We start from the raw sequence: 20317 nt of genomic DNA, 5'->3' as shown, positions 1-20317 counted from the left end.
TCATTAGGTTTTAATCTTTAAAGTTATCTATGGCATCCATCACAGGAGGTAATAATAGCATTTGAGTAATTAAAGACGTAACTAAGATAGGAGGGAGGTGCAGTATGGTTGTGTTGGCTGCACAGGGGTGATGACTAGTCAAGACTTCAAGCCAGAAAGAGCAGCCCAGCCTTCACCCTACCCTTAAATTCTGCTTGGAGGCACGAGGCAGCACAGTTAGCTCAGCGATAGACCTCAAAGGCAGTTGAAGCACATGAAGAACAAGTCACAGACTCGAGATGAGTTGTTACCATGCTGCCACCTTCCTTACAGCACTGGCAAGGACAGATATCTTCCTCATCAAGGTCTTATATTTGCGCTTTTGATTAACCTTTATAATAGGACAAGGTGGCTGCAGTGACCATTTTGTTTGTGCTTAACAGCTTTCTCCTTCAAAACACGAAAATTCTGAGCAAAGCTCTTGCAAAACATTGTGCATCAAAATATAGACCTTGGCAACGACTGAGAAACAAACACTTTGGCTATGTGTCCTTTGCCACCACTGATACAAAAACCAGCATTTTGAGAGCTAATTCAGAATGCCTTTCCCATTGCTTTTGAAGCAACCCAAATGAAGCCCTGCTCTGTAGCTAACTATATTTCCTTTACAAAGTTCTGAGTATCAGTTTCTCATCTCCCTCCCAGGTTTCCCCAGTAACACTTTCAATATGACTTACACTGATGACAGGATGATTGAATCCAAATCAAAGAGATAATGCATTTGACAGCTTGCTCATCATCAATAGGAGATTAATTATTTTAGTCTATGTGAAGGAGTTAATTTAAATGCCAGAAATAGGAGCATAGGCCTTGTTTAAGTTTCTTTCATCGTTATTTCTGTTGGCTGCCCCTCCTATCCCTATCCTTCCACAGGGTAGCAGCAGGGAATCACTGCCCAGGTTAGGGATGTCCTGACACCGCAAGGTGGAAAAAAAGGAATTCCCTGCCCCATGCCCAGGGCAAAGCCTACTTCCCTGCAGGGCAGAGGAAGAGGGATCCAGGCCCAGCCCCTGATGGTTATTCCACACCATCTAGTGGCATTAGCTCACCATGCAGCTCGGCTTCCCACCACTCCATTGCCAGGCAGCGTGGGATTTGCCTGTTGAGCTCAAGTTCACAGAAGCCTCTTAAACAAACCCACACGTTTCTTCAGGCTGGTTTGTCCCCTCATCGGTTTTTCTTCCGTTCTTAGGCACTACATTTAACTAATTAGTCAGGCAGTAAATAAAAGCAAAACTGTACTTCAACCAGCATCCTGAACACACATTGGACAAATGCATGCCTGCCACACAAAGCTTGTAGCTTTTTCAGGTAGGACTTCTTGTTTCCCAGACCACGGCGGAAAGCCTCTGAAACCATTAAGCAGCGCTGCCTGCTCAAGAAAATAGAATAATGATGCTCCGTCTTGTGTGTTCTCAGAGTGATTATGATCAAGCCTGCTTTTAGCTAGGTGATTGCTAAGACTACCACAGCAGACAGTGTTAGCACTAGCCATTCCTGCTGCTGTACAGCTTTCTGCTCCAGCTGCAGGCCTAGGAGACCTGTGGAAAAGATGACGTTTCTTTAGAACATAAGCCTTTTCATGGCCTACCCAAAAATAAATTTGTTTATAGCAGCTATGAACAGGCACTCAGATTGGTCATTTTCTTCCTTAAAAAAAAAAGTTTTAAAAAAATCCCCTAGGCTTTATAAAAATGCTTTTTAAACTACTTAGTAACAAAAGCATTTTCTTATGCTGGAAGAAGCTCAAAGCTTCAATATCTTTTAACAAGGCAGTCAGTCATTCAGAATGGAACCAAGTGCCCTTGAAAGCAATTTGCAGACATGAAGATAAGGTTGTCCAAAACATATCTTGGGATCCAAGCAGATTCCTTGGTTTAAACTTCAGAAGTATCCCTAAAAGTGCATTCATTCATAGCTCTTTGCACAAGACACAGTCAAGATGCTGCGACGCTTACCTTAGTTTCTGTAGCTTAGCATTCCCATAAGTAACAAGAACATGGTTTGCAAGAGCCATTGAATAAAAGTATTTATTTTAACATGTTTGCAGAACAACACATACAAAGTTCTCACCATATCTGTGAGCAAATTACCCTTTTACCCCATATCTACAGATGTAAAACATTTATTTACTTGCACTACAAAATAAAGTAGATCTGATGTCAAGTCACCATTACTCATCATATCAGTATTCTTGCTTCGTTACTATGAAGGTTTGAAGATTGAAATGTTTTCACAAGCTGATATGCATATTAAATAATCAAAGGTAATTCTTTCAAGAAGAAATCCATATTACCAAGCTGTTGCTAGTTATAATAAAATATGAAATGGCATAGAAACACGCTTAAAGTGCGTTACTGCATCTAAATAAATAGCAGCATTTATGCCTCTTCAAAACAGAGGACCTGACGAGGAAGGGATAGTAACCAGGACAGAAGTATTTTGCCCTATAAAAAGAAAAAAAAAAAGAAAAAATACGCAAGGCAAAAGCCTTGTGTCATTAGCCTATAAAGATACAGCTTAATAACAAGGGCTTCATACATACGAGACAGAAGGTGTTCTTCAGAAGTCCAGAGGACACAATGGCAGAACCTCCCTACATCTATTGAAAATATACACACCCACACATAGGCTTCTTTGGGATTGCAAGAAGTATCTCCCATTTAACCATTGCCTAGCACAGGCCGTTACATAAATATAAGCCTGTAGTGATTGTTAACAAGGCAGTTTTTATCAAGTTTATCACTGGCAGCAGATATTACATCAGTCTGATAAAATCAAGAGGATTCCAACGCAGTAGTACATTAAGTTCATGGCTTTCTTCGCCTAAAAAAGGAAAGAAAAAGCCACAAACAACTTTCAGATTTTACACAGCAGCAGTTTTCCTTAGCAGTAGTCAATAGCCTATTTACTTATTCTGCTGTATACGTCTCTCACACCTCCTATGCCAAGAAATGCAACAATTAACACAAGAAAGCTAAAGAGCTTATTTATCAAGAAACACTTGTATTTTGCTTTCTTTTTTAGACAACCATGAGCATAAAACAAATTTTTATTTAAATTATTTAATAAGTTTTTAATACAAGCTCCAACTCAACACAGAGGCAAACTAAAGGATTTACTACTGTATTACAAGGCTGTAAGTAGCAGTAGCCACCTTGAGCAGGTCCCAGTTTCTAATAAGAGATGTAATAAAGTATATGCTAGCATGATGAGAGGCACAAATTTGTCACCTTATCTGGAAGGGGGATTACTGGTTTCAGATACTCTCCAAAATATCCTTCCACCGTAGTTCTAAGCTTTTTGGATTCCAAATGCAGTAAGTTTAGTTGATTTTGGCTTCATAGAAACCTCTTTACCTCTTCAGCCCCTCTCCTGCCTGTAAACATCTCTTGCAAAACTGCAAATTTTATTCCCCTGAGCTGAATAGGTGACTTCCAGAGCACTGCCAGCATCTATGTGCAAGAGGACAAATCTGGATATTGAATTCTGTTCTGCAACACCTAGTTTAACAAAACTATCTTATCTGAAGCATTTCTTTTGTCAATAAAGTGTTTTGTTAGACATGGGGGCTCAAGTGTTGGGCACTAGCCTTACAAACTGCAGGATCATCTGGATCTTTTGCTAGAAGTTGGGACTTCTGATTTGGTAAGCTTGCATTTATGTGTGCAACCGCCACTGATCCCACCATGGGAAAGAATGGTAAGACAGCCCTGAGGAATTCAGACTGTTATCTATGCATTTGAAAAAGCAGAAAGTTTCTTCTAGCATGACTAGAGTCCATGCTTCCTTAGCAGGTGCCTTGACAATTACACAGCAGGTAGCAGCTGGAATATGAGCTACATTCAAGTATACCATTAGGTATATCCCACAGTTGCCTCGGTTTCCTCCTCCCTAAACCATATTGAAATGAATAGTAAGGTATTTGTAACCTTATTTAATTTAAATTTATCTAAAGATATAAAAATGAATACATTTTACTACATCAGCACCTGACAGAGGCTAGGGAGGCAGAAGAAGAGGGTATACAGCTTAGCACCTTGTCCTTGCAATCCCTAACCCTATGCCAGTCTGGACCTGCTAGGCATCCTACAGTTCCCACCTTTTCACAGTCAAGATAGCACAAGATCAAACTTGACATTCTGCTTACTACACTGAATGCCAGACTTTGACCCAGAAGACAAGTTAATATTTCTGCTTAGAGTCTCCTACTGATCTACCCTGTCACCAGTTTCCAACATTGAATAAGTCTGCTTATCCTACAGCATTAAGGAGGTATGCACCCCAAACCTAAAGCAGGAAGGGCAGCAAGGTCAAGGGGGGGGGGGGGAGTTCTCACTTTAGATATTGTCAGGAAAGAGATCACAATGCCCCAGCTACAAAGGAGAGCTGCACTTACTTGGGCTGAGCATGATGCTGATATCCAGGTCCAAGAGCTGATCCTGCCCTCATCTCCACTGCCACGGAACACTAAGACACAGAAAATCAGTCTTCACTGCTAACCCCCCACCTAGCTATCAGCATTACCCCAAATTCTCATCCAGACCAAGCATGAGATGTCCCCCTTCTTCCTTTTTAGCTTACCCTGGTTTCTACATCAGTCCACTCAGAGTCTGCAGCATCCTCAGGTGGGTCAGGATTGGAAGGGGATGATCTTCGCTTTCGACTGAAAGAAGTATATGGGGAAAAAAAAGAAGTTACAAGTGTCATGTATTTTGGCAGATTCTCATACAGGAGAGAATACATTCATACTTTCTAAATAAATACCTTGGTCTCAAGCAGCAGACCAAAATTAAAAGCAGCTACAGTATCTATAAAGCCTCTACGAGTTACTCTTACATGATTTCAAGTTAGATGCAACAACTTTATGTTCAATTATTTGGACCAGAAGCGGTTACATATGCACAATTGAAGTTGCATATCTCCAGCAGTGTCAGAACCTAAAATTAAGACCACAACTCACCCGGTTGGAGATTCTTGCTTTAGAGTCTCTATCTCTGTGAACTGTACAGCCTGTCCACCACCCCTGGTTTTGAAAACATCGCCCTGGAAACAAAAAGCAGTTAAAGTAGTTAAGGTACAGTCACTAGGTCAGTATGATAGCTACAGCACCGGTTTCACATGAAAACTTAGGTGCTTACAACTGTCATTTCCTTGCAGGTTAGTAGCCAGCTAGCATATGTGCACAAATACACTCTGCCCCGTTGTATATCTTCTCTTATTAAACACAGGACAATAAAGAGTGAACACCATCTATTCTGATGATCATGCAAGATACCCATAGACCAGTCACTATGATGACAAAGATTTCTGTATGATAATGATGACCAAGTAATACTACAGAAAACATGTCATAGGCTTAGTTCCATTCCACAGCATGAACAGATATGTGGTCAGCTATGCAAGCCTTTGCTTTTGGCAACATCGCTGGAATGTACAAGGTTACCTTACAGGAGTAAGAGCTTTTTTTAAAACTCAAAGAAAAAAGACAATATTGGAAGGCCTGTGACTGTAGGAAAAATAAACCAAAAGCCTCTTGCTACAAATTACGAAGAGGTCTCAGTTTGCCTTCGGTAAGTACAGTCAGTGTTTTGGGACACAAACATCGCAAGCTTTCAAAGTGTAGGCTGTCTCACCAATTTGTTTGTCAGTTGACTACTAGAAATTATGTCCTGGAGCATTCGAGCATCCATCACTGCAGCAAGCTTACTCATACTGCTAGTGGAAATCAAATAATATCACTCCAACAAGACTGACTCCACAAGATTAGCTGCAGCCACAAGTCTAAGAAACTTTCATTACAAATGGATTATTGCATTTTACTAGAGGAAAAAAAAAAAACCAACAAACCACCTTAATTACTTTCAAGGAAAACAGTGACCGAGATAAACAAGCTTGTAAAGGTTTTTATGAAGTAATGACAAAGTTCAAGAAAAGTATTTTCAGACTCTAAAAGCTCCCTTAAATCCAACTGCACAAAACTTTCAAATCAAATCTCTTAGAAGATTGAGTCAAACATACCCTTTCACAAGCCAGTAAGCCTGTAACACAAATACATTGCCAGAAATAGGTTTTGACAGGGTTATCACAAGTTTACAACAAAGGCGTTTGCTTTACCTTAATTAGTTTTGTTTCAATCTCCCCATCAGAGGCTAGCTCCTGGTGTGTCAGCATATACTTGTCACACTTAGCTAGTGCCTTTTCACTTGCAGCCGCTACTGTGATGGCATGAGGGACATGTGGCTGCATGACTGTTTCAGTGGGCAGATTAGAGGGTGGCTTATGATCTACCCATCTCTCCCCAGCTGAGCGCGACCGTCTGTGTCTGAGGCGAACTGGAGGTGCATTCTGATCAGAGTGGAAGAGAATCAGAAGAAATCAGCACACAGTAAATCTCTCGGAGGTTATCATTAGCAGAAGTGAACTTTGCAGGTCTGGTTAAGATACGTTTGTATGAAGATCAAAGCTTTATTCCTAAAGTGTTTTCAGAGTGCATCCTGAAAGGCACCATTACCAAGAGCCTTGCATAAAATTATTAACAGATTATTTCTGTGCCAATTCCCATTTCTTGTAAATTTTAGGTAAGTGTTATATCCAATCTCTTGCATTCCATACCTAGTAAGAGTTTCCTCAAGGAGGATATTCCTCAAGAATATATTATTTTTGGTAATGCTTCTCCTGAGTTTCCAAATCAAAACAGATTGCTACAAACATATTAACCGACCAGAAAAGAGACATTTGTTTCCATGGATGCATTCATGAATCAAAATGTATTTTTGAGGTAGCAAAGGAAGCAGACTGAGTATGGATTGCCAACATCTCTAAAGGATGCAAGACCTCATAACATTTCTGAGTAAATAGAGCAGAGGAAGCATCCCCTGCGCTAGTGCTATCACTTCTGAACTCAGCTGTTGGAAATCCATGAAAAATGATTGAAGTTCTTGTATTTTTATTGTATGAACATTATTGTCAGTTGCTCAGGAAAATCAGAACATTCTGAAAACTTGTTTAAAAACAAAAACCTGGGTCCCTTCAAGATCTTTGAATGGGCTTTTGAAAGAGTATTTGTAGACTCTCTCTGTTCTATTTACACACTAATTTGAGACACCTCTGAATCATGGTGAGGTCAATATCCCAAACCTATGAATGCAAATCCCATCCACTGTATTTTCAGATGATGAGCATCAATTAGGATTTCTTTGACCAACAGACAAGAGATTGGCTGCACGCTCTACAGATAAAACCTCTTACAAGGCTAAAGCAGCTCTTAAAAATTAAACATATATAGGGAAGTGTGGCTTTCAGCAAAAAATCTTCCATTAAAATAAAAAAAACCCCACAACATCCCCCGCCCCCCCCCCCCAAAAAAACCCCAAAACACAAAACACACTTCAGTACTTTCTTCCCCCACTTTTAGTGGGCAAGTACTTATTTCTGTTGACGGCTTTTTGAAACAATTCTGCCAAGGTGCCTTAGAAGTTATGTTGTAAGGAGAGGGCATGCTACTACTGGTCACATTTTACTGTGGCAGAGACCACATCCCTTACTCTGCTGACAGTGGTTCATGTATTAGTTAGTTGGAATAGCATTTGCTTAAAAGCATGCCCCTGACTTCAAAGGCCCAGCAAGTGACAGAAATCTTGAGAATACTCTCAAAAATAAATTGTACCATGATAAACTTTCCTCCTCTTTAGAAGCTCTCTCAAGAGGCTGGAGTTGTACAATTCTCTTCGATTTACCTGAGCCACTGTGACACCACTATAATGTGATAGAGACACCACCAATACAAACATTTGCATGCACCAGTTTAATGAAGAAAAAGTCTCCCACCTGTAAGCAAAGCCCCCAGTTTTAACGCAGATGTGAAAGTTAGGGAAGACTATTCTAAGAGAGTGAAAGTTAACAGTCTCACAAGTGAGATGTTTGTCCAAGCACTATGTCCAGTAGACATTTGCAGATATGGCTTATAAGACCACCTTTTAAGCTGCCCAAACAGACTATGGTAAATTACAGGCTGCAAGATAGATCTGAAGAGACAGACACAAGTTAAAACACAAGGACATTCATAGCTAGAGAAAAAGTCTAGCTAGTTCAGCATTCCTTACCAGTGCCATCTAGGTGCCAGCAAGAAATACACACACTGCTTTTAAGGAGTTTCCAAACGTCAAGTTAAGAAGTCAAAGAGAATGAGTAGACTCATTTTCGAAACAGTACTGTCCTATGAGAAATACATTTAGGGGAAAACTCCAATCTATGTTAGGGGTGCTCAATGTAAGGGAGCAGTTGTAATGAGCTTTTAAGTCAGACTAAGCAATGCTACATTTAGCTTTTGACAGGAGCAGCACTAACCCTGCAGCATTGATCCTCTTCTATTTCTAGCTCATCTCTACGCCTGGGAACCTCAATGACTCCAGTCCAGCACATCCCTCGCCTTCTGTCTGAGGTGTTATAGTCTCTACTTTGTTCTGGTTCTTGTTGTCTACTCCTTGCATTAGAAGTGCCACTGGTATGCTTGTGCGAAGGGGTTTTCTGCTCCCATTCCATAACACAGGATGCCACAGAAATGCTGCTACAAGAATTAGAACGTCTATGCACCTGCGGGTTGCTCATGTGCCGCTGTTAGAGACCCAAGTAATAAAGTTACTAGAAGGCTAGAGAGAACAGGAAAGAAATTAGCAAACATACAGAACTGTCAACTTATAAGGCAATAAAACAATGAATACTGACAATGTGCAGGATGCCAATTCAGCTCTTCAAGCTTATTGTTTTGGAGAGGTATTGTGTTGCAGTGACAGCATCAAGAATCAGCTGTTCCTCCAATACTAGAGTAGCATTAGAAGGTAGGAGCACGAATAAAGAGCACTGATAAATACAACAGGAGACAAAGAATTCAAAGCAAGTTTAAGTTAGGCAAATTCTGTGCTTGGGAACTATTTTCTAGCCTCTAAAGAGAATTGGCCTGCACTTCAGTTCATTCTTATAAATATTCTTTTCCCTATATCAAGAAGTGTTTTAAAGGCAACTTACGGGTGCTGGTGAAGGAGACACTGATCTCTGAACAGGCTTCTCTCGGTCTCTCTCCCGTGAAGGTCTCTCTGGTTTTTCATTTTTTGGTTCAGTAACAATAGCCTTCAGCTGCTTCAGTTTTTCATCTTTGACCCAAAGTTTGTTCTGCATCTCCAGCTGCTTTGCTGCTACACGACGCTCCTACAAAGACAAGTGAGGACAAGCATGAAGTACGTTACACGAAAGAACAAGCAATTGTGCTGAAGGTTTGAAGGGAATTGCATATTCCACGTGGAATGAAATTCTTCCCCACTGAGATACAAGCTATTGGAGATAACGACATATCAAGCTAAAGACTTTCCAGATTATAAAATAATACATTTGATGCCATAACCATTTTGCTTCCTAAATTATGACAAATGGAAACATGTCCAACTATAGTTCTATCAATCATCCTGAAGTAGTAAACAGTCCTGCAGTAGGAAAAGTTAATCCCTCAGATTTCCTTTCCTTATTGCTTGTCAAGTGGATAGCTGAGCAAGAGTTTACATGAGGATAAAGGGGAAACCCTGTCACTAGGCTTCTACCGAGAACCCACAGAACAAGGGAATCACTCCTTAGTTAGAGTGCCACTAACCCAAAAGAACAAATTCTAGACATTGAAATGAAGTGACACAGTGCTTAAGAGGGCTGCTCTAACTGCACCAAAAGTCCTTGAGGAATTTATTTTATCATACCATATTTATAAAATTTAATTTCAAAATGTCCGTTCCATGTCCATAATTAAAGCCAAACACACCTCCATTCTTAATGGTACTACTATATAAAAAACCATCACAAAAACAAGCCAGCCAGCTCCCCCCAGCATTGCTCCATTACCCATTTCTAATAAATATGGCAGTGTACTTACACACTCCTTCTCCCATTTCATGGTTGTTTCTGCCACCATGCCTTGCAATCGTGCCTCCAACCTACGCTTGTCAGAAGCCTGACGTTGCAATTTCTGGCTCTTGCTTTCTAGTTCTTGCTGAAGATTACGCTTGTCTTCTTCATAAATTGTTGCAGTTTTCTCCAAAATCTCAATCTGGAGGAAGAGAGGAAGGACATGGCTATGCTTTTTAGAAGTGCAACCATCTAAGCGCAGAATTGCTAGTTATATTTGACTGTTAACATATACTAGAATATATTAGCTGTTGTGCAAATACACCCAGAGAAATAGTCCACATTCTAAAAGGTTTCAGAAATTTTACAACTTTAAGTTGCCCTTCTTAATGTATTAAGAAAAGTCTTACCTCATAAGAAAAGCCAAAAAACTAAGTGTTCAGTAAAGTTCCCCACAAAATACTTCTAATCTTTTTTCTGATATCCACCTTGCAAGCAACTTCAGATGTCCAGAAGCTTGCTAAATGGTACATAGAAAATGCGTTTTGTGCTTAGTTTTAGACAATGAAAAAAACTCACCTTGTATTCCAAAGTTTTAATTTTCTTCTCCAGGCGTTCTAGCTCCATTTTCTGTCCTGCTATTGTTTTCTCTTTCTCAGACAGTTTCCCTTGAATATAGTTTTCCTTGGATACAATACTGGAGTCAAAATCTTGCAGCATTGTTTTAAATGCAAGCACTGCAAGAGAATTGATATTTTATCTTCTCACCATATCTCTATAATATCAAAAGCAGTTCTGTTTTTCTCCTACCAATTTAACACTACCAGCTATTTCGTTACCTCAAAAAAAAAGGGGGGTTTTAAGTGATCGATCTAGACAAGATTCTTATCTCATGTTGGCACAGAAGAGATCCCTTGAGTAGCAGTAATAAGGGCACCAAAAAAAAAAAAAATCTAGTTCCACACTGATATTCAAATTCTTACCGTTTTTGGCAAACTCCTCTGACAACATTTGTCGTAGTTTATGGCGTTTTTCCAGGACTTCAATAAGCTTTGGAAGTGTTTGATCATCATTAACATCCAATAGCTCACATGAAGGCAATGGAGGAAAGTTCTGCAAAAACATTTCTGAAACAGATTGCTCTTCTGTTTCTGCAAGATTAAAGCCAAGAAAGTCTGTCAGCAAGCTACAGAACAGAAAAATTCCATTTGACAATGCACACCCACAGATCATTCATTCCACAGTACCATGAAGTAGACAGAACTTAGAATAATTAATGATAACTAGAAGTTTTCAGAGGAGATAACAGTGTGGAGAAAAAAATTAAATGTGGCATTCTTGATTCATTGCTTTATAAAACTTCCAGGCAACTCTTGATTTCTAAAGTAGGCCCTAAGCATACAGAAACATCAAAATATCATCTTCAGCCCAATTTCCTTTCAGGAGCTGCAATAATGGGACCATGAATTCAGTTCATCACCAATAACAAAGAATTACCTCAATACATACACAGCAACTGGGTTTATACTACAAGTAGCACTGCAGTATGAGAAGAGCAATGCCTATTGCAGAGAAGGCACACAACTAGCAGTTAAGTGAAGTTCCTTTTGCAGTTCCAAGGCTCAAATAATTTGCTTTAAAATGGCCTTCAACTCCTAACAGAAAAAACTGTGCTGTAATCTCCTAGCATTCCAGCATTTACCTCCATTTATTGGGCCACCCCGCATCTCCAATTTCCGGGAGAGTTCCTCTCTGAAGGCCTGATTCCTAAAGCGCCGTCCTGGTGTTAAGCCACAGAGCGGTCTATCAACAGGTCTTGCAACTTCAACTTCCTGGGTCATTTCTGCAAAGCGCATGACTTGCTACAAAAGAACAAAAGCAAGCTTAACAACAAAACTAACCAGAAGCAGTCCAATGTAAGTTTGAAAGTGATATTTTTAGGTCAATATTAGAGGAGACATTATCAAGCTATAATCTCAAGTAGTTCCCAGCTAGATAGCTTGTGATTCTAAAGTGGAGCATCCAGAAACCTTCCCGTAATAGCTCCCCAACCTCAGTCCCAAGGAACCATGAAACCGACTGTGCAGATAGCTGAAGTTTTGCAAGTACTGTCATAGTAGGGATTAAGCACCTAAATATGGCTATTTGGACTTCTGCAGGTAAGAGAAACTTTTCCTATTTTACAAGCAAGTAGCAGTTGTCATTTTTAAGAGGAAAAACAAGACTTAGAGGGCACATTTGCCCTACAATATTGTATTTGATTACCTGATGTGCCCAAGCAACAAAAATTCTTTCCTCTCCTCTACTAAAGAAGTACAAGAATTCAGTGATAAACATGAAAAAGAGGAAGGAATGAGGTAAGATCTGCAAGGAAGTTACCAAGCTTTCCTCGTAGTCCTCAGCTTTAGGGTTAACGCACACAATCATACGCACTTTTCCTTCACCATCAAAATAGTTCTTGAAGAGATGAGTCAGTTTGGAATCTCTGTACGGAACCATCTTAAAATAAAGTAAATGAAAGATCTAGTAAGCTTTCATTATACCAGATCTTCATCAGATCAATAGATAATTAGATAATGGGTTGCATACCTTATTTGTTCCATACATCTGGTTTTCCCGTAGAACTTCTATACATGTTCTTAATGTCATTAGTGACTGATTAATATTACCTTAAAAAAAAAAGCAAACACACACAAGACAAAAAACTCTATAAGCAGCCATTTGGATCATGTTCCCAAATTATTTAGCAGTTTACTTAAGAATAAATTGCCTGGACTTAAGTTATTTGTAACAAATATAACTACTCTAATTAACTGAAGTATCAGAATAACTGCTACTAAAAACTTTTGGTTTCCAAACTGGAGGATTTAAGGTCATCAGATCAGACAACTGAACGTCATAACAGAACCCTTCAATTGTTCCTATGATGTGTTTACTAGGAGACAAGACTAATATGAGCATATATTAGCACATAAAATTACCAGGCTCTCTAAAAGGTGGTACATACCTGCTTCTCGCAACCTGTTACCTTCAGCTTTTGTTCTATTAGTTCTTTCACTTCCAGCCAGATCAACTAAAGACAGCTGGCTTAAAGTGATCTGTTCTTTCTCCTGTTACAGAAAACAAATTATGTTAGGCTAATGATTAGCTCTATATTCCTTCTAACAGGGTGGTGGTGGGGGAACACCCCACCCCCCAAACCTAAACCAGCATGCACACTTAAAAAGAGTATGTGTTGCGCCTTTAAATAAAGACTGAGGGTGTTTTTCTAGCCCTTAGTGCAAGAAGCTGTGCACCACTAGCTTTTTTTGTGAACAAGTTTAGCAGATCCCTTCTGTCTTGGGCCACAAGGTAGATATAACAGCTGTGCTCATTCAAATCCTTCAAGTTTATGATTAGCAGTTTTTGCTCAAAAGAAGTAGAGGTAAAAATCAAAGGAATAAGCAGCTTCGCACTCTATTTTAACGCCCTACTTTCATTCTGTCACAGACTCGAACTCGAATAATTTTGATTTCCTTCAAAGTGAAATTGCTAACGCTCAAGACACAGTAACTGTTTCAGTAGGCCATGCTGCAAGGCTCACCACCTTTTCTAACCTACATATATAGATGCATACGCGCGCAGAGCTCTCCTTTTAATGTCCTCCCCTGGAATTCACCTGTAGCACATTATCTCCATCTGCATCCAGGGGTGCCTGAGCCAACTTTATTATAAAAACACTGTGAGAGCGACTAGATTCTCGATTCAGCTGAGTGTTCGCAATACGCCGCTTCTTTTGACCTGTTTAGAACAACAAAAACAATCCCTCCAAAAAACTGTTTTATTTAACAGACTTGCCACCTGGCAAAGCCAATTCTGTTTTCAGCATAATACCATAAAGGATTACACATCTGTACTGAATTTAAGAAGTTATATTCTAAGATTTACCTCTCCAAAACACTTCAAAAGCTTCTTCTGTAGATTTCACCTCTACTTCTGTGCATCCTGTGACATACATGTTGTGATTCTGGTCCTCACGAAGTATTTTGGACTGTGGAGGTCTTAAGGACAAGGAGGAAATAAAACAAACAAAAGAACACTAAAATTGAGTGGAGTTTTCTGTACAACATCGTGCCATGCAAATTTTCTTTTGTTTAAGTACAAAATTCAGACTGGACATGTCAATTATCCATACAGCAGGTGGAAGAGGAAGTACAAGTACATGGACACACATTCAGCCAAGATTAGTTACATTTCAGCTACTGCTTTAATTTAGAAGTTAGGTTTAATTGCAATTCTCATTGGAAATCATGGGTTTGGGTGGCAGCTATTGTTTTTCTACATGCATACAGAAGCAAGATGGCTTCAACAGCGTTCGATATTCACTAGTAAAGCAAGAAGAGATAGGGAGTCTGCATTTATTTTCTGCTTCTACTAATAGGAAATTTCACTTTTCAATATTGGGAATAATATGCTTATGCACATACATAAAGTCACCATTTCGCACAGGAGTGTTGCAACTGTTCCACCTACCAAAAAGACAGGGTTAAAAATATTAAGTCATTCAGCTTGTGTCTAAAATCTTGTCATATATAATATACTGTTGTTTCCATAAATAGAAATAACCCCAGATTCTCCGTAGGCTGATTTTTGGACATAAGCACAATACTAAACCAAATAATTTTATTATTCTTTAAAAAGCATTCACAGACATTCAAACCCTTTTCAAATCAGTACCCTGGAGACAGCTTTTGAGGTTTCAGAGACATAGCATGTTTTGCTGTAGATAGTCTTTGTAAATCAGCCAACTCCTTAATTAACACATGTACCGTTGGACAGGCATAGGGCTTTCTTTAATGGACTTAGAATTTTAAAAAAATGTATTCTAAGTTCAATTTGCAGACTGTTTTTTCTGACAGTCTCAAGATTTACCGATTTTAGACATCAGCTAAATACACACCTTTCCAAAAAATACTCGGAATTTCATTTATAAGACAATTCATTTCTGTTTTTATGGAAATTACTAACATCGAGTGAAATAATATGCAAATTTGCATTAACTGTAAAGCAACAACAAAATAGCTACTTTTGCCCAATACGCTGTTTCCAGGAAAAGTGTCAGCTAAGGAGTGGCTTACTCTACAAGTTGCAGTCACCTGCTAGGAACAGTACTCACAGAATAGCACAAATAGACTTAGAATCTCAGTGGGATACAACACACTGCCTAACAAATTAAATATTTGCTTATTAATCTCCCATTATAATGGGGAAGGCAGCACCAAGTCTTAGCAGCAACAGAACAACCATCAGTACTTGGCACACTTAAATACTATTGTCTGGATTCCTTTGCCATCACCTTTTTCACATGATTTTTTTAGGTGATTCCCATGAATTGAACCAGACTCGCCAAGACTACAGCTGTAAAAACACTATAGTTCCCCCCAAAGCATAACTGAAGTAGGAGTAATAGTATTCATAAAACTAACTTTGGTTTTATAGGCTCAAAGGGAGCTTCCTCCAAGAGGTCATATATGTAGTTGTTGTAGATCTCAATATAGGAGACAAAGACACTGTAGACATTATCTTCATCAACTTCTTCCACTTTGCAGTGATCTTGCACATTGATCATATCAGCAAATTCTGGATCTATTTGCCGCCTGTTGAACACACACAATAAGTGATTGTAATGGAGCATCCACAGCTAGCTAACATGTCAGACAGGGACTATACAGTTAAAAAGCAAGTCTACTAACAGATAGCGTGATTTAAGTATGGAAGTGCTCACACTAGCAATTAACAACAATGCATCCAGTCTCATTAGATTAAAAAAAGCACTCTGAAAAGTTTAAGTAGATAAACTTTCATCTGACACTGCTGTACTCAGCTGCAGTAAGAAATGCCTTGCAAAATTCCTGGATAGTCAGCATTTCCATCCTCCATTCAGAAATCCCACTATTTAGCAAAATATCCCCAAGTTTAACTTCCCAGTATTCCTATTCAGTGAAGTCACAGCATTTTACTCATGGGTTAACAGGTACAAAAAAATAGACTTCTGTTGCCTGATTCTAAGTCTTCTAATCTAAATACATAATTATGCAATTGCTCAAACCACATGAAATATACTAGCTTTCCATTAATATTTTTATTTTCTTTCTTCAAGGGAAGGATAAAGAGACCAAGGTAAGTTAAAACCACAATTTCAGAACAACATTTACATTGACTAAATTCATTCTGCATGTTACAATAGTTACTTACTTGCCAGATGGAGTTTTTGGAACAGGCATGGCATCTCTTTTCTGGCGCTCTAATAGAGCATCTACTTCACACTGAACATCCACACCATTCTTGTCATCAAGCTTGAAAACCTGAGCAGTGAGTATGTTTAGACAATATAATGAAAAACACTAGAGAACATAAGGTGTTAGCCAGCAAAACAAACTACTTGATCAAGCTGTCTAGCAACCAGAAAATACCATGCCCCTCACTAACGCTTGATCTGCTGGCTAAAGTGGAGTAGATCTGACAGATAATAGGTATTTCCAAGATAACAGTATTTCTTAAAAGCTCCCAAGCTAGCATGCTACCAAGGAAAAGACTTTCAGTACTATTTCAAATATATTTAGATACCCAAAATCCAGAGATGTTTGACCACAAGAAAAGCCTCACGTCTTCATGCCCTGTATTATTTTAGATATGGTTTCCTGGGGCTTTTGTATCTTGTGGCAGGATTTCATTCTATAACTCAGCTTCCTCTTTCCCTTTTTATTGTTTTAAAAAAGTTAATTAAAGAGTGAGTGGCAATTATAAGGATAGCCAGACTGTACATCTTCATGAAACATCCCTCCTAGCTGCTATGCCTGCCTCCTTAGCCTTACTCTCCACATCTCATGGGAGTGGGGTTTTTTTTTTTTTTGGTTGGTTTTCTTATTAAAGTGCTCCAGTCACATGACTAGACAGGAGATAAACACTTTGAACAGAACATTTTGTGTAGGGTTTATAGGCTGTTTTAAGCAACGGCATGAAGAATTTAGTGCAAAACTACTCACAAATCGCTTGGCCTGGAATGGTCCTATGCTGTTGAAGATCATATCCAAACACCGTGGGAGAAGTCCTCCATCACCAGGAGATCCTGTCATGGTGTGTGTTTTCCCGCTGCCTGTCACACCATACGTAAAAAGGAGACCTAGGAGGGACAGGAAAGTCATGCCATCACACTTGCTGTCTCAAAAGAAAGCTCAGTTATAATTACACGCCCTGTCTTTCCCAGTGTCAAATGTATTTGGAAAAAACAATGACTCCTTTTGAACAGTTAACTATTCCAGCCCATCAAAGCCACTGTCATCACTAGTGTTTGCATCTCATTGATGGCCACTTCAACTATAACTGACAGTACCTATCATCGTCTCTGGGGAGAGAGCGTTTGGAAGCCAAAATGGAAGGAAGCCACTAAGTCCCAGGTGTAGAGGGCTCATTTGTTATGACTGTTACTGAGGAGTCTGACATAAGCCAGATACTGCAAGGACAAGCACCATGATATTGAACCATGCCCAGGAGATCAAGCCCTACAAATTAATTTCTGTGGTCAGTCTTTATGCGGGTAAGTCATCCCTTTCTGCAGAAAAAAAGCTTCTCCAATTAATGGTGTACAAAAAGATGAGACCTTGACACAAGTAACATGCACATCATAACAAAGGTAAATAGGTTTAGAAGTAATGAAAGGCAGGAAGACCTCCCAAGGATGTTGTATAAGGGAGCTATTCTCATTGCAAACAAGGTATACATGTTTTTACCTAGACAAGCTAGGAAACCTTGAGACATGTGAAATCATAGCAATATAAGAAACTGCAAGGTAGACATACAGAAAAGTGGTAGAGAATAAGGACTTGCTCACCATTTTTCCCACGAATGAGATCTTCCACTAGAGGTTTAGCCACTACATCAAAGAGCTCCTTCTGAACAACAAGGGTGCCAAACACTTCTTTAAATGAATACTGTGTCTGAAGAAAAGAAGATACAGTGTCCTAAGCCTTAAGTTTCCCTTTAAGAAGTCCATTGTTTCAAAGTGCTTTGTTGTTTCATACCTTAGAACTGCTTTCCATCAGCTTACCAGAATGATAAAGATTCTACTTTAGGATTATACCAGTGTTTGAACATGGGCAGTTTCTCCAGTGTAACTATTCTGAGAATAAGCTGTGCATAATGAAGAGTAGCAACTGTCTCATTTTCACAGAGCTCAAGTCCAGAAATAACCATAACGATCACAAAGCCTGGCATCCCAGTGACTAGAGAATCTCACAATTTACAGCTTCAAGCTTGAATTTCTGTTTGTGCTCCCACCATAATCTACACAAGCACTGGGCAAAGGAACACCCACAGTGGCCACAGTTGAGTTGTTCCAGTATTTAATCATTTTGTTTTAAGCTTGTGTCTTTTTCCAGTCTAGCCTCAGTTTCCAGTCATAGGTTTTCAGTATACTTTTTTTTATTTTGATGAATCTGGTCACTTTTCAATCAAAACACCTCCGTATGTAAATATCTGAACTGTAAGTTTTTGAGCAAAGGTTTGTTTACCAATCTTTTAATTAATCTTTGCCTATTTTATTTAAGCCTTTGAAGATCACTTTATGTACTTCCTATAAGAATTTCCCATGCTGAAATCAGAAACAAAGTATTCTACATCCCAACTAACTCCCCCCCCCTCTTAGAAACACCATTACCTTGCAACATTTTGAGTTACAGCACTGTGTTGGCAACCTGCGGTTAACTGTTGCACTACCAAATCATATTCTGTGCTACAATACTCTGGCTCCTCATTCTGTATGCATGATCTAAAGCCTCCTTTTCTAGTAAACATTTGTATTGATCAAGTAACCATATGAACTATCCCGTGACCCACTGCCTACTCTTCCACAATTCATGACATTTTACCACTTTGTGCACATAACCTACAGCTTCACCCCCCACCCCCGTATTCTGTAAATAAGGAAACATATTGCTTTTTGCCCAACTTAATTTTGGGATAAATCAACCGTTAATTCATTTGTGTCTGGTTTAGCTTAGAGCTGGTTTCTTTCAATCAATCCTACATAGAAAGGTCCTTTGAGCAGTCTAAATGCTTGCCAGCTTTGCTTTTGTTCTTCTCACCCTCCTCCTCCGCCCTGGAGAAGCAGCCTTGTCGTATATGGAGAATATATTTGATGGCTAAGGGTGCATTTTTGCTCTAGATGGTTTCCTGGGTTTGAAAATTCGCTTTCCTAAGTGCGCAAACTGCTGATTTGCACACTGCAGGAGACACCCCAAGCCAGCGGAAAACAGCCACAGCAGGGAAAAGGACCTCGATTCCCTGATTGCAGGCAGGCCCTTCAACCGCTCACAGCTCCAAGGCAGAGGGCACACGCTCACGGACTCCCCCGCTGCCCAACCCCTCCCGCCCCAGGCCATTACCTCCCGGTACTCCCCGTTGCGGAATATCCTGTATCCGTCGGGCGGGTGGATCTGCACCGTGGTCTCGTTGATCACCTCGATGCAGCACTCCTGGTGCGGGCGGCTGAGCGGCCGCACCCTGCAGTACACCTGGGGAAGGGGACGGGGCAGGGGACACACACACAGAGCCCGTCGTCCCTCAGAGCAGCCCCGAGGGGCGGCAGCAGGCCGAGCCCCCAGGGACCCCCCCACACCGGGGGCCAGCGACCCCTCCCCGCCCGGCGCCCCCGCCTCAGTCGAGCCCGGCGGCTCCTCACTCACCCCCACAGGATCCTTCAGGCTGGGGTTGGACGGCTTCTTCACCGCCGGCCTCCGCGGCGTCTTGGCCCTACTGGGAGAAGGGGGGAGGCGTGAGGGCCGGGTCGGGCCCCGCCGCCGGACAGGGGCTGGGGAGGGGGTTGAAGGGGTGGGGGGGCGACTTACGCCGCCTTCATGTCGCGGAGAGCCGCGGCGGGCGGAGCCGAAAGTCGCGATCGAGGCGGGAGGAGCCGAAAGTCGCGATAGAGGCGGGCGCTGCCGTTCAAGCTCGGCGCTGCCTCCGACCGGCCGCCCGCGCGCCCGCTGCGATTCAAATCAAACCAATCAGCGGCCGCGGCCCCCGCGAGCGTCACCGCGCAGCGCGCGCCGACGTAGCGGCGACGCCCTCCACCCCAGCCCCGCCCCCCCCCGCGGCGTAGGCTGCAGGCGTTGCCATGGCGACGTCAACGGGCGACGCCCGCAGCCGCGGGCGCCCCCTGCTGGTGCCGGCGGACCCGGGGCGGGGTTGGGGGGGGCGGCGAGCCCCGGTTCCGCGGGCCGGGGGCCTGGGAACCCCGAAATCAGGTGGGACCGGGCCCGCGGGGAGCCCCGGCGGCCCCGGGGCCTCGCTGCGGCCCGTGGCGGTCCCCGGGGCCGGGCTTGGGGAGCTCCCGCCTGGGGGTGGGCCCAGA

General features: G+C 41.2%; 1 protein-coding gene across 1 annotated transcript; it reads right to left on the bottom strand.

The window, feature by feature from the left end:
- Positions 1–2534: 2534 nt before the first annotated feature.
- Positions 2535–19857, bottom strand: KIF23 (kinesin family member 23). Its single transcript, XM_010572132.1, has 23 exons — positions 19812–19857; positions 19650–19716; positions 19350–19478; positions 17798–17903; positions 16953–17089; positions 16162–16271; positions 15393–15563; positions 14394–14435; positions 13855–13967; positions 13586–13707; positions 12935–13037; positions 12517–12596; positions 12307–12426; positions 11630–11789; positions 10911–11078; positions 10507–10664; positions 9956–10129; positions 9067–9246; positions 6157–6387; positions 5003–5085; positions 4624–4705; positions 4439–4509; positions 2535–2865 (listed from the first exon to the last, which is right to left on the bottom strand). The coding sequence occupies exons 1-23, from the start codon at positions 19820–19822 to the stop codon at positions 2850–2852; spliced, it is 2634 nt and encodes an 877-aa protein (XP_010570434.1). The 5' UTR covers positions 19823–19857; the 3' UTR covers positions 2535–2849.
- Between the last annotated feature and the right edge of the window lie 460 nt (positions 19858–20317).

The sequence above is a fragment of the Haliaeetus leucocephalus genome, unplaced genomic scaffold (assembly GCF_000737465.1).
Source record: "Haliaeetus leucocephalus isolate CR32 unplaced genomic scaffold, Haliaeetus_leucocephalus-4.0 Scaffold339, whole genome shotgun sequence".
NCBI classification, from domain to species: domain Eukaryota; kingdom Metazoa; phylum Chordata; class Aves; order Accipitriformes; family Accipitridae; genus Haliaeetus; species Haliaeetus leucocephalus.
Note: the sequence above shows the minus strand (reverse complement) of the source record. Positions and strands in the feature narration are given on the sequence as shown.

Bases quoted from the DNA above. Each gene is read 5' to 3' on its own strand.
- KIF23 (XM_010572132.1), bottom strand. The intron at 15,564-16,161 runs GTAAGTAACTAT...TGTGTTCAACAG, and splicing joins CCAAAAACTCCATCTGGCAA to GCGGCAAATAGATCCAGAAT. The intron at 4,510-4,623 runs GTAAGCTAAAAA...TCTGTGTCTTAG, and splicing joins GGACTGATGTAGAAACCAGG to TGTTCCGTGGCAGTGGAGAT.